Raw genomic sequence first — 14,710 nt, 5'->3', positions numbered from 1 at the left:
TCAGAATATTCATCTAAAGGAGGCAGTCTAACCTGACCCCTTTGACAACAACGTATAAACTCATTAGTTGTATTGCCAGTTGTTTCTTCAGGGAAGTTAAGTGAATGACAATGACAGCAAATGATATTCATTAATCCTAATGAATGTTCATTAATAGTGAACGCATTACAGAATGCGTTGTCAGCTAATTGGCGGAATTGTTTAGCGGCTGTTTGTCGTTGCTTTCTTTGCCGTTTATCTATTGCCTCTGCTGTTTGAGAGGCGCATTGTAGGCACCTGTGTTCATTAATTCTATTCAGGCAGGCCCGTTTCTGTATGTTCGTTAGTTGAAAAGTTTCGTTTTGGAGCCGGAGCCGTGACCGTGCCTCCATTAGTTATCCGTTGTCTACCGTTAGTAATATGGATAATAGCACATACTGTTAATACGGAGCGGTGTCTGTGGTTGTACTGTTAATAATACATCACTGTAATGTGATTCACATATGCTATATGGTTTGGACGTGTGAGGATGGCGTACGTTTAATACGGAGAGTTCGTTTATTCTTATTACACGGACCATGCTGTGTAATGTAGACGTTTAGTTCAGAAGCGTGTTGTAGGCGCCTGCGCCTTTCGTACTCTCTTTGTGGACCTTTGCGGACTCCGTAGTGTCTTACGTTTGACTCTGGGGTGCAGTGCAGAATCCTCTTTTCTGTGTGACGGTGTCGTTAGCTATGGGTGCGTTGTTGCTTCATGTCCTATTTACGTTAGTTGAGCTCTTTTGTTTTTGAGCCGTAACTGCTTCGTTTGCGGTGGATCAGACTTCGCTTGCGGTTTATGAGACGCGCGCTGTAGGCGCCTGCGCACTATGTCTCCTGGGTCCATTGCCGCGTACCTGCGTCTGTGCCTTCCGGTTTACCGAGACCTGCGTCTGTGCCTTCCGGTTTACCATTCTCGGTTAGTAATATGGATAAGCACTGACATATATACAAACTATAACATGATGTGCAATCCAAGTTAAGGATCTGAGAATGTTCACCATCTGTACAGTCCCGGCCTTAGGCATAGGCGAAGTAGGCGACCGCCTAGGGCCCCGGCGTCCGGGGGGGCCCCAGATCGACTCCTTGGTCTAATTTTCACGCATTTCACAGAGCTTCCAGGGGGCCCCTGGACCCCCCTTTCGCCTAGGGCCCCATAATACCTAAGACCGGGCCTGATCTGTATATACTATACATTATATACACACGCGCACACACTAGGGGGTTTCACTCGCCCACCCCAGGGGTTTGGTTTACCGGATATACAATTTAAAGTGATTGTTATTTTCATGGGAATTGTTACATATGCATTATTTTCACTTTTACTTTAAAACTTTTGTAAAAACAATACTTGTCCTTTATTTCTGGCCCCGGGCGTGGTTACATCTCTTTCTCGCAGGACGTATAACACTGCTCACGTTTTTAAGGGGGTGTGGCTGAACGCACGCTAAGGAGATGCCATGAGATCATCTGCCTGTTCTGAATGTCTCGCTGCCCGATCATTACAGCAGCTCTCCTATTGCCACTTTGTGTCTTCACATTGTGATTGGGGTCGGGGGGGGGGGGGGGGGGGGGTTTGGGGAGAGCATCTTATCCTGGTAGGTAACTACCCATATAAATCAGATTGTGATTCAGACAACGAATGCTATGAATGTAATTACCCCGATTTCTACTTAACTTTTGGCAAAGTGTTCTTTTCTTCAAATGCTGCTCCTTTTTTCCACCCTCTCCAAACAAATCATTTGTGGTTATTCTTAAAGAATCTGATTTTAACTTCATCTCTCAATAGTACTTTGTTCCAAAAATGTCTAAAAATGAACAAACTACTGATATACTCTACAGTTGAAGTGTCAAAGTACTAAGGACAACACTTTAATACAGGATATATAGGTTATACACAACTGGTTATGCAGGAACTTATGGGGAAAAAAGATGGTACCAGAATGAACCAATTCTAACAACATGGAACTGACAAATCGTTTTGGCCCTAAAAAAGTGAAGCATCTCTACAGAATAGGTCAGTACTGGTACAGTATACAAGTCTAAGCCTTTCATGATGCAAGAGGCAATGTGACACACACCACATTTATTTTTAGAGCAATTTTAAGTTTTTCACTTTTTGGAATAATTTTATTCAATACTGTGCAGAAATAAATGCAACAACTTAAGGACAAGGTATTATCAGGGAATGACGCGTATTATGCAATTACGCCTGTAACTGTCAGAAAATCCGAACTCATTATCTAAGATTTGCAGATCATTTTATAGGATGTCTCAAGCAATAAATATATAAAGATTTGGTGAAGAAAGATTTAAGAAATTTTCTAATATTGATACAGATAAATAGTCAATAAAATACCAACTGTAGCTCATTGGGCATCCAACTGATTTTAAAACATTTACGTAACAGAACTGAAGACTATAATTGTGGCACATACACCAAGTGTTTTTTAATGTCCAGAGATCACTTTAATTACGGTTTACATTCCACACAAATTTTCCCGGTTTGCTGTAGTTGCTAGATCATGCGGACTTGTGTGGAATTTAATCTTTCATTAAGATTACCTCTAAAGCCGTCATCAGTCCTCCTCCTCCTCGAAGGGGGGTACTCCTCATGGTCAGAAAAATATTCATTGGCAGAAGGCTACAAACATAAATAGATAAAATAAATGCTAGACAAATAACTTTTCAAAAATTCATATTCTTATAGCCTGTTGTACAGGTCCACAAAGGCTTCTTCCCTTAGTAGCAACAAGAATTCCTATTTCTTTCTACAAGTAACCTTTTTCAACCACCTCATCACTATTACCTCTCTTTCAGTCAGACATACAGGTACATCTACTCGAACCCTGGAATAATTAGCATTCAATAAGTGAATTCTGTTATAACTCACTTCAGACATTGTTCGGAGTCTGTATTCCATTAGTATGTCAGTAAGTTTCTGTGTGACTCTAAGAACAATTTGAGCATCTCTCTCATTCTGTATGCGAAAGTTTTCCTGTAAAATAAAAGATTAACAATGTATCACAAAACACCAGTTTAGCCTGAAAGATATAATGCAACAAAAAGTGAAACTTTTGAAAATATTAACACAAAATTAACCAGATTAACAATTGAGTTCACAAAACTGTGCAAACAGTAATTTACGTATAAGCCAGTTAGAGATTTTTTTTATTGTTGAAAGAAAAAAGCGCATTTAAGTAACTAAGTTCTAGTCTGTAAATTAATAGAATTCTGTCTGCATTCTGTAATCTGTAAATGACAGATGTGATTTTATATTACTATTGTATTATAAACTCAATCTAATTCAGGGTCATGGGGCAGTACTGAGTACACGGGAGGGGCCAGTACTCAATAGGGTCCCAGTCATTCACAAGGCCAAATGACGCACAAAACCAACACACGTGGCCATTTTAGACTTACCATTTAACCTAACCAGGTGAAATGGAAGGAAAATTGGCACACCCAAAGTAAAAGCAAACATACTGGGAGATTATGTGCACCACACACAGACAATGACCAGGTGAGGTATTCAGACCCACTATTCCTACTCAAAATAAGTTGTTTTGAACATGTACGTATTTAAGGAGTAATTAACTAAAAGGTTAACAAAGAGTGTTAAGTGTAAAGCACCGCAAATAAGACAAAAAAAGATGACTCATCTTTGATATTTCTTATATTTCAATATTAATGGAACAATCACATCGCTTGATTTACAGCAGACACATTAATACAAGGCATTCAGCTGCATTATGGAAGACTGGACTTCTGGGCGAAAAACATTTTCATTATACTTTATGCCATGTACAAAGGAAAGGCCAATACAAACTTAACTTTACAGTACAGGAAGGAAAAGCAAAAAGATTTCCAATGAAATGCACAAACCCACAATTACAAATAAAGTAATGCAATAAAAATCTTTGCTAGTACTCAGATTTAGAAAATTTCTGGTGTTGTCTAATGACCTACTCATTAATTATTCACCCTACCCATTAAATGCGTTAATTCTCATGTTCCAAAAAAGGAAACTTCTAACAAAAACACAATGTACTGTATTACTAACGATAGAAATATTGAAATCATAAAGTAAACAGAAAAGATAGGGGAGCAATAAAAATGCCCTTTTGTGTATTAGAAAAATCCCTCATTGTACAAGAAAAAGGATCAAGAACTTTCAATTGCTAACTAGAGCAACACAGCCTTTTTATGTTTGAATATTCATAAACCCAAGGTAAAAATTCAAAAAGATTTGCAAAATCCAAAAACTGTTTTTACTCTCTGTTTTCTACAAGTACATTAAACACAGGGTTAACAAATGTTAATTTCAACAAAGGTTAATCTTACCAGACACTCAAACAGTGTTGAACTTTCAAATGATGCTTCAGAGGGTCCAGAAAACATATCCTTTAAAAAAATAAAAATAAAAACACACACATCAAAACATAATTTACTGATAATCCGTTCAACTGAAAATAAATCTGCAGTTGAAGACAGAATGTTAATCAGAGTTGCCAAAAAAAAAAACACAATTTAATGATGAAATTGCCAACAAGCTTCATCGGGCAGATGTTAAGGTATAATACCACACAACATAAAGTCTCATCAGCACAACAAGAAAAAACGCTGCAGTACAGTAAGTGCTTTAGACAAATGAGACAATGATGAGCGTACACCAAACTGAACAAAAAATGAAAGAGCGGCAGAAGACGCAAAACACAGATTTAATCCAACGAAAGCCACATTTATGCAATACAGAATACGTTTTTTTCGTGGCTTAGGAAAGCATTGCTTTCTCTGAATCTGGCTTAGTCGTCTTCAAATGATGAATTACTAACACTCATAAAGGGGGAAAAAGCAGCTTACAAATTGGAAGTTTTAGTGCAATGATCATGCTAATGAGGATGCTCTAGGAAAACAAGGATAATATTATTAGAGAAGGATTAGGAACTGTGTGAATTTGGAAGTTAGCTCAGGAATCAGATAGATAGCATCATATTTTGGATATGGCAATTCTTAGGAGAGGGACTTCCAACTAGAGGAAATTTAACCAGGCAAGTGCAGAGACTCTTTCCAACTGTGAAGTGAGTCATTCAAACCTTATTTTAATTTCACAATACATAATCTTTTTCTGTATTAAGTTAGTATTAATTTAAAAATTGAATTAAGATGCATTAAACTCACCTGCGTGCAATCTGGCCCAGAGGTCCCAACCAGTGTACTATATTTGCAATAGAATGGATAAAACACACATTTTAAAAACTAATAAACAGGATGTCAGGCCATATATGAAACAAATATATTAAAATATAGTTTGTAAATAAGCATCAACAGCCACCTCCAAAATCCTTAGTAAAAGGTGCCACAGTAAAAAAGATAAGAAAAAACTGAAAAAAGCAATAAAATTCTTCATAATTAAAAAGAACTTTTTCAAGGGAATGGTCTTTACCTTCCAACTCCTAAACGTCTGGCATCAAAATCCAGTCTGCCTACTCTGTCATGTTCATCATCGTGGAATCTGTTACTTGATAAATCGGAAAATCTGTCTCCTGGAAAACGGTCAATGGACTGTCCACTTGAGAAAGTGTCGAAGGGCTGGCCATACACAACTTCTTTGGGAAATCCTCTACCTTGGAAAGGGGCTAATTACAAAATATTAAAGCTCAAACCAAAAAGACAATGACTTGTTGAAAGTAAATATCTGTACTGTATATATTACTTAATAGGGAAATACATTTAAAAAGGCATACAAACCTTCAAACTCCCCCATATTCAAGGGCATATCCATATGTGATCTTCTTACTGACATATGAGGATCAACTGTGGGAATAAAAGAGAAAAAGTTATAAAACTAGTTATGCTTGTTATAAGGAAATATGATATGGTAATGATCTCGGGGGACATTTCATACAAAGTATAGATACTACTTTATTGGAACATAAAATTTATCAAATACCACAGAAGAATATTTTGGATGGGGAAAAAGTGGTAGGTTCCTGTCTATATTATCACCTTGCAATAACAACCCTTTAATGACTGAAAAAGAAATGTTATTAAAAATAACTTTTTCGACAGTAGTGACAAAAGGCCCTCAGACTCCGGTGCATTGTTTAACTAATGCTACTTTTATGAAATTACAGTTCTCCACCCTAGCGGCCCGCTTCTTCTCTTCTTTCGTTGGCATCTTTCGCATTAAAACTGATTAAGTCAGTGTTTGTGCTGCAATTAATTAGTACGTTTACCTTAACAGTTTAACTTAAGCTGGCACTTAAATCTTCAATCTGCCTCCTGAATGATTTAAGATATCAAGAGGTAGGGGAAGTGACGGCAAAGGTGGTAAGGAATGAGAACGGCGGCCCTGCTGGCCACTGCCAAGAGTTGATTCTACAATAAAATAAAAATAAAAAGTGGAATAACCTTGGAGGTCAATCATCACCTGGAAAACGGATAGAAGACATCACATGCTAGATGTATACTAAATTTCAGGTCAAAAGTTGAAACTGTTTGCGAGCTACAGGTGATTTAAAATCCTGGACAGACGAACAGACAGTCACAGTAACGTATTATATAAGAAGATTGTATGTTGTAGAGGTTGCATGCATATACAAGGTTAACCAAAAAGAATGTCTCTATTGTAGAAAACAGTGGCCATTGCCTGTTCTGCTAGGTTTAGTGGTACACCAGGCCTGTTATGACACCACATTTAACAGAGTTGCAGACATCTAGTCACGCCAAAACCCACACTTACATTCCAAAGTAAGTGGATGAACTCTTTGTACCAGGACCAGCCTGCACTATCTAATAACAAAGGTGCAAATCAGAATTAAACAGACATCTTTGCAGAGACTCTTTCAGGTTAGAAAGCACAAAATAAGACACCCAAGAACAAAGATCTAAAATTCAATGAATGATAGGTCTGATGGACAAAACATAACATGATAATAAGATGGCACTGGTTTTGTAACTGAAGCGACTTTAACCCAATCACAGGAGGTTCCCCAATCCTTCAAAAATTAGCTGCACTGAACATTCTGGTGGCACTCTCTCTGAGGAACTACCATGGACACACTGCTCTCACACTATCCAAAATGACCTCTCACACCATCTGAAACCTAAAAGATGAAGCGGCTCCCTCCCTCTGGGAACTGAAAACTAATAATATACATACATATACAGTGCATCCGGAAAGTATTCACAGCGCATCACTTTTTCCACATTTTGTTATGTTACAGCCTTATTCCAAAATGGATTAAATTCATTTTTTTCCCTCAGAATTCTACACACAACACCTCATAATGACAACGGGAAAAAAGTTTGAGATTTTTGCAAATTTATCAAAAATAAAAAAAATTGAGAAAGCACATGTACGTAAGTATTCACAGCCTTTGCCGTGAAGCTCAAAATTGAGCTCAAGTGCATCCTGTTTCCCCTGATCATCCTTGACATGTTTTTGCAGCATAATTGGAGTCCACCTGTGGTAAATTCAGTTGACTGGACATGATTTGGAAAGGCACACACCTGTCTATATAAGGTCCCACATGTTGACAGTTCATGTCAGAGCACAAACCAAGCATGAAGTCAAAGGAATTGTCTGTAGACCTCCGAGACAGGATTGTCTCAAGGCACAAATCTGGGGAAGGTTACAGAAAAATTTCTGCTGCTTTGAAGGTCCCAATGAGCACAGTGGCATCCATCATCCGTAAGTGGAAGAAATTCGAAACCACCAGGACTCTTCTTAGAGCTGGCTGGCCATCTAAACTGAGCGATCGGGGGAGAAGAGCCTTAGTCAGGGAGGTGACTAAGAACCCGATGGTCACTCTGTCAGAGCTCCAGAGGTCCTCTGTGGAGAGGGGAGAACCTTTCAGAAGGACAACCATCTCTGCAGCAATCCACCAATCAGGCCTATATGGCAGAGTGGCCAGACAAGCCACTCCTTAGTAAAAGGCACATGGCAGCCCACCTGGAGTTTGTCAAAAGGCACCTGAAGGACTCTCAGACCATGAGAAAGAAAATTCTCTGGTCTGATGAGACAAAGGTTGAACTCTTTGGTGTGAATGCCAGGCGTCACGTTTGGAGGAAACCAGGCACCGCTCATCACCAGGCCAATACCATCCCTACAGTGAAGCATGGTGGTGGCAGCATCATGCTGTGGGGATGTTTTTCAGCGGCAGGGACTGGGAGACTAGTCAGGAGAAAGGGAAAGATGACTGCAGCAATGTACAGAGACATCCTGGATGAAAACCTGCTCCAGAGCGCTCTTGACCTCAGACTGGGGTAACGGTTCATCTTTCAGCAGGACAACGACCCTAAGCACACAGCCAAGATATCAAAGGAGTGGCTTCAGGACAACTCTGTGAATGTCCTTGAGTGACCCAGCCAGAGCCCAGAAAGGAATCCGATTGAACATCTCTGGAGAGATCTTAAATTGGCTGTGCACCAACGCTTCCCATCCAAACTGATGGAGCTTGAGAGGTGCTGCAAAGAGGAATGGGCGAAACTGGCCAAGGATAGGTGTGCCAAGCTTGTGGCATCATATTCAACAAGATTTGAGGCTGTAATTGCTGCCAAAGGTGCATCGACAAAGTATTGAGCAAAGGCTGTGAATACTTATGTACATGTGATTTCAGTTTTTTTATATTTAATAAATTTGCAAAAACCTCAAGTAAACTTTTTTCACATTGTCATTATGGGGTGCTGTGTGTAGAATTTGAGGAAAAAAATTAATTTAATCCATTTTGGAATAAGGCTGTAACATAACAAAATGTGGAAAAAATGATGCGCTGTGAATACTTTCCGGATGCACTCACTGTATGTACAGGGTAGGATTCAAAAGTAATGAGCCTCATTTTATTCTGACGCGAACGTACCTCGCCGCGCTCCCCACTTGCCAGCGACGGCGGGTGTTGGCTTCACAATGCAACGGAGCTCCTACCGCTCCTGACGGGAACCCCTGTGAGGTAGTGCGTTACACGGCGGAATGGAAAGTTCGTTAGAGCAACGGTACGCGTTGAAGACGAAGACCATGCTCATTGCCTTCTTCGGAGTGAAGGGGATCATGGAAGTCCTGAAAAGGCTGAAAAGAAGCATCACGCGCAAGCGAAGGGACATCTAGGACAGCTGGAAGCTTCACCACGATAACGCACCCAGCCACACCGCCTTCATCGTGAGCGCCTACCTGGCCCGGGTGAATGTTCCGGTGGTCCCCCAGCCTCCCTACAGTCCGGACGTGTCGCATTCTCACTTCTTCTTGTTTCCGCACTTAAAATCAGCGCTGAAAGGAAAATGCTTCGACTTGATCGAGGACATCCAAGCAAATGTCAAGGCAGCCCTTGCAGCCATCCCGGAACAGGCCTACGTGGACGCCTTCGAGTCATGGAAAAGCCGCCTACAAATGTGTATTGATGCAGGAGGTGCCTATTTTGAAGACTATTAATTAGTTGTACCGATTTGTATATATGTATATATATATATATATATACACATATACACATATACACACATTATATATACATATATATACATATATATATATATATATATATATACATATACACACATATACACACATTATATATATATATACACATATATATATATATATATATATATGTGTATATGTGTGTGTGTATATATATATATATATATATATATATATATATATATATATATATACATACATACATACAGTACTGTGCAAAAGTTTTAGGCAGGTGTGAAAAAATGCTGTAAACAAGAAATATTTTACAAAATGCAAAGTGAGCGAACAAAACAAAAATCTAAATCAAATCAATATTTGGTGTTACTACCTTTTGCCTTCAAACCAGCATCAATTCTTATAGGTACATTTGCACAAAGTTAGGGATTTTGTAGGATTATAGTCAGGTGTATGATCAACCAATTATACCAAACAGGTGCTAATGATCATCAGTGTCACACGTAGGTTCAAACACAGTCATTAACTGAAACAGAAACAGCTGTGTAGGAGGCTTAAAACTGGGTGAGGAACAACCAAACTCTGCTACCAAGGTGAGGTTTTGGAAGACAGTTTCTTGTCATGGCAAGATTGAGCACAGCAACAAGACACAAAGTAGTTAATACTGCATCAGCAAGGTCTCTCCCAGACCAAGATTTCAAAGCAGACTGGGGTTTCAAGATGTGCTGTTCAAGTTCTTTTGAAGAAGCACAAAGAAACGGGCAACATTGAGGATCGCAGACGCAGTGGTCGGCCAAGGAAACTTAATGCAGCAGATGAAAGACACATCAAGCTTATTACCCTTCGAAATCGGAAGATGTCCAGCACTGCCATCAGCTCAGAACTGGCAGAAACCAGTGGGACCCAGGTACACCCATCTACTGTCCAGAGAAGTCTGGCCAGAAGTGGTCTTCATGGAGGAGCTGCTGCCAAAATGCCATACCTCCGACGTGGAAACGAGGCCAAGCGACTCAAGTATGCACGAAAACATAGGAACTGGGGTGCAGAAAAATGGCAGCAGGTGCTCTGGACTGAGGAGTCAAAATTTGAAAAATTTGGCTGTAGCAGAAGGCAGTTTGTTCGTCGAAGGGCTGGAGAGCGGTACAATAATGAGTGTCTGCAGGCAACAGTGAAGCATGGTGGAGGTTCCTTGAACGTTTGGGGCTGCATTTCTGCAATGGAGTTGGAGATTTGGTCAGGATTAATGGTGTTCTCAATGCTGAGAAATACAGGCAGATACTTATCCATCATGCAATACCATCAGGGTGGCGTTTGATTGGCCCCAAATTTATTCTGCAGCAGGACAACCACCCCAAACATACAGCCAAAGTCACTAAGAACTATCTTCACCGTAAAGAACAAGAAGTCCTGGAAGTGATGGTATGGCCCCCACAGAGCCCTGATCTCAACATCATTGAGTGTGTCTGATATTACATGAAGAGACAGAAGGATGTGAGGAAAACTACATCCACAGAAGATCTGTGGTTAGTTCTCCAAGATGTTTGGAACAACCTACCAGCCGAGTTCCTTCAAAAATTGTGTGCAAGTGTACCTAGAAGAATTGATGCCGTTTTGAAGGCAAAGGGTGGTCACACCAAATATTGATTTGATTTAGATTTCTCTTTTGTTCATTCACTGCATTTTGTTGATGAAAATAAATGATTAACACTTCCATTTTTGAAAGCAGTTTGTTTACAGCATTTTTTCACACCTGCCTAAAACTTTTGCACAGTACTGTATATATACATACACACAGTATATATACACATATACATACTATATCTATATATATCTCTATCAATCTATCTATATATATCTATACAGTGATCCCTCGCTATATCGCGCTTCGCCTTTCGCGGCTTCACTCTATCGCGGATTTTATATGTAAGCATATTTAAATATATATCGCGGATTTTTTGCTGGTTCGCGGATTTCTGAGGACAATGGGTCTTTTAATTTCTGGTACATGCTTCATCAGTTGGTTTGCCCAGTTGATTTCATACAAGGGACGCTATTGGCAGATGGCTGAGAAGCTACCCAACTTACTTTCTCTGATCCTGACGTAGGGGGTGTGAGCAGGGGGGCTGTTCGCACACCTAGACGATACGGACGCTTGTCTAAAAATGCTGAAAGATTATCTTCACGTTGCTACCTTCTGAAGCGACATGCTGCACGGTGCTTCACATACTTAAAAGCTGAAAGGGCATGTATTGATTTCTCTCTCTCTCTCTCTCTCTGACGTGCACTCCTTTGAACAGGAAGATATGTTTGCATTCTTTTAATTGTGAGACAGAACTGTCATCTCTGTCTTGTCATGGAGCACAGTTTAAACTTTTGAAAAAGAGACAAATGTTTGTTTGCAGTGTTTGAATAAAGTTCCTGTCTCTCTACAACCTCCTGTGTTTCTGTGCAAATCTGTGACCCAAGCATGACAATATAAAAATAACCATATAAACATATGGTTTCTACTTCGCGGATTTTCACCTTTCACGGGGGGTCTGGAACGCAACCCCCGCGATCGAGGAGGGATTACTGTATATGCACAACTTTTTAAACTGCTGAGAGAGTAACCCATACTAATTACATATCTCAAAAGGCCAACACGACAGATCAATATTATGCTAATTTGCTTTGGCTTTTAGGTAGGCAATCAGATTAAAGCTGCAAAGAACTGAGTCTACCATCCCCTTTCTGCTTCAAAACAATGCCTCACTCATACTATATGGACTGCAAAGGCTGCTCTGTGGAACTGTAGATGGCACACGCACCTGTTACATAATCTGAAGGGCTATCTCATGGCTATGCCAACAATGAAGATATCAATTCAGCTACAGTTTAGTGGTTGCACAATTAAGACAAAATGTTTCATTTTAATGTAACAGAAAATTTTGTATAGTATAGCAAGTATATCCGTATTCTTGAAGGATTATTTGAGAAAAATTATCTGGTCTGGTTTTACTAGTATTACTCTTAATAGGTCAGACTCAAAATGTTTTGCTTGCCCTTGTACCTACCCATATGGATCTATCCAGTAAAGGGAAAATGAATCAATGAAAAGAATTCATCAATTAATTGTAAGTCTCGCACCATACTTTTTTTTTTTTTTTTTTTTTTAAATCTGCTTAAATGCAAAAGTCAACTGTGAATACCACTTTAACACACAATCTACAGTACATTGACTTCTTTGATAAATAACCTGAATATCAATACAAAAGTTTATTGAATATGGTTCTTAAATAAATTGAAGAAAATACATTTACAATAAATAAATATCAATTAAGTTATGGTGTAGAAGTTTATAGAACACATTTATTTGCATACATACTGCGGTCAGACTTTGCAGCTGTAGATGCTTTCTCAGCCTCAGTGTCTTCTATCACCACCTAAGAATAAATGGAAATGTAGGTAAATATAAAATTAGCTTAAATCAAAAAAGCTACAACAATAACATTTATTTCTATGTCATACTTGCATACAACTATGTACATCAAAGCACATAAATAATTAAAAAATATAAAGAGAATAAAAAAGTAACACAAAATTACATTATAAATATAAATAGGATCAACTGCCCATCCCCTCCCACCAGCCACTTTTTGGGTTTTTTTTAATAAATGCAGCACAACAACCAAATACAATGTAATTATAACTTACAAGCAGATACATGTATGGTGCCTTGAAAAAGTATGTCCTCATAAACACTCTAAACATAAGGTTAATGTTTCTGAGGTGCAGTGTTCTCACCAAATGTGTTAATTGTCTCCATTTAGGAGGATACATATACCATCACTTATTGGGGTCTAACAGTATGGTGGAGATTTTCCACCAAGCAAACCAAAATGAAAAGAGCATTCAAAACAAGTTCACATCACTAAACATACCTCTAAACTTAGTGCAGTCCAAGAAAAAATATGAAACTACAGCCATACCGCCTAGGTCAGACCTCCTATCTAAACTTAATCCACCAACAAAAATGGCACTTTTCAGAGAGGTGACTATAATGCCAACAGTTGCTCTTGTGGAGTTACAGAAGTCAGGAAGTACAACTGGAGAGATTGTTGATGGCTCAACAATCTCCTAGGCATTACATAAAAATGGCTTTAAGGAGAAGCCCTGGCTGAAATAACGCATCCATGCCTGTAAACATTTGTAAAACTGTCACTTGGAAGATACTGAAAAGAACTGGCAGAAAGTCTTATGGTCTGATCAGACTGACGTGGAACTTTTTGACTTGAATACTGAACAGTATATACAGTGTAAATCACCATCAGCCAGTTAACAACATCCCCACTATAAAATGTGGTGATAGCAGCATCATCTTGTATGGATGCATTCCCGCAATGCAGACTGCCATTGTGTTCACGACTAATGGGAAGACAAATGTTATATCATAGCAACTCCTCTCACTCAAAGTTTAAACTGGGGGGAAGTTTGTCTTTCAACTAAACAATTACCAAACTACCCTACCAAAGCAACATCTGGGCTTCTTAAAACAAGGCAAACTAATATCACTGACCGGCTCTGTCACAGTCCTGACCGTAACCCCATCTAAGATCTGTGGCAAGACATAAAAATTACTGTCCTTCACTGCTCCCCTACAAAACTGATAAAGCTTGAACAATTTTTTGAATTTGTATTGGTTTCGTTTTTCAATCAGCATTGTGAAAAAAGAATGTTTTAAGCTACAAATGAAAAAAGGGTTGGAAGCTTAATACTTTATCAAGGTACGATATACTTAGGCTTGACAAGAATTTTTCTACCTTATAACAGAGTTTTTTTTAACTGACCCCATATAATCCAATAGTTATATTAGTTTATCTAATAATAACTGTGGCAAAGAACCTAAACAAAGCCCGTTTCCCCATAATTGTTAATAACTAGTGATGAGCAAGCCCTGCTGAATTAGCTTCACCTCGAGTTTGGCAAAATCATGGAAATGTTCTCGAACTTTACAAAAGTCCATGAAGTGTAATGAAGTCAATGGGGAAGAAGGAACTGAACTAGTTTGAGTGGATTATAATGGTGGACTTGTTGTTTAGGTGTCCCTGAAGGCTAAAGAAAAGTTTGCCAATTATGCTGGACCAATTATTGTGTCCACTTTTTTTTTAATTTATTGAATTTATTAAAGGGATAACACATGCCATACAATCAATTCAAACTTAAGACTAAAATCTTTATTACTATTTTGTCCAAATATGTGATCTGAGCTGTGAGGCAGCAGTGC

At 38.9% G+C, this 14,710-nt stretch overlaps 1 protein-coding gene across 3 annotated transcripts in view; it reads right to left on the bottom strand.

The window, feature by feature from the left end:
• si:ch211-197h24.6 (uncharacterized) overlaps positions 1 to 14,710 on the bottom strand; it is a 48,988-nt gene that overhangs the window by 8,935 nt on the left and 25,343 nt on the right. For all 3 annotated transcript variants that reach the window (XM_028817393.2, XM_028817396.2, XM_051935953.1), the window contains 7 exons: positions 12,812 to 12,869; positions 5,769 to 5,834; positions 5,464 to 5,656; positions 5,199 to 5,235; positions 4,362 to 4,421; positions 2,911 to 3,015; positions 2,583 to 2,661 (listed from right to left, as the gene is read on the bottom strand). In XM_028817393.2, coding sequence (XP_028673226.1) covers positions 2,583 to 2,661; positions 2,911 to 3,015; positions 4,362 to 4,421; positions 5,199 to 5,235; positions 5,464 to 5,656; positions 5,769 to 5,834; positions 12,812 to 12,869 — 598 coding nt within the window. The remainder of the gene's footprint in view (positions 1 to 2,582; positions 2,662 to 2,910; positions 3,016 to 4,361; positions 4,422 to 5,198; positions 5,236 to 5,463; positions 5,657 to 5,768; positions 5,835 to 12,811; positions 12,870 to 14,710) is intronic.

The sequence above is a fragment of the Erpetoichthys calabaricus genome, chromosome 13, assembly GCF_900747795.2.
Source record: "Erpetoichthys calabaricus chromosome 13, fErpCal1.3, whole genome shotgun sequence".
Lineage (NCBI taxonomy): Eukaryota > Metazoa > Chordata > Cladistia > Polypteriformes > Polypteridae > Erpetoichthys > Erpetoichthys calabaricus.
Note: the sequence above shows the minus strand (reverse complement) of the source record. Positions and strands in the feature narration are given on the sequence as shown.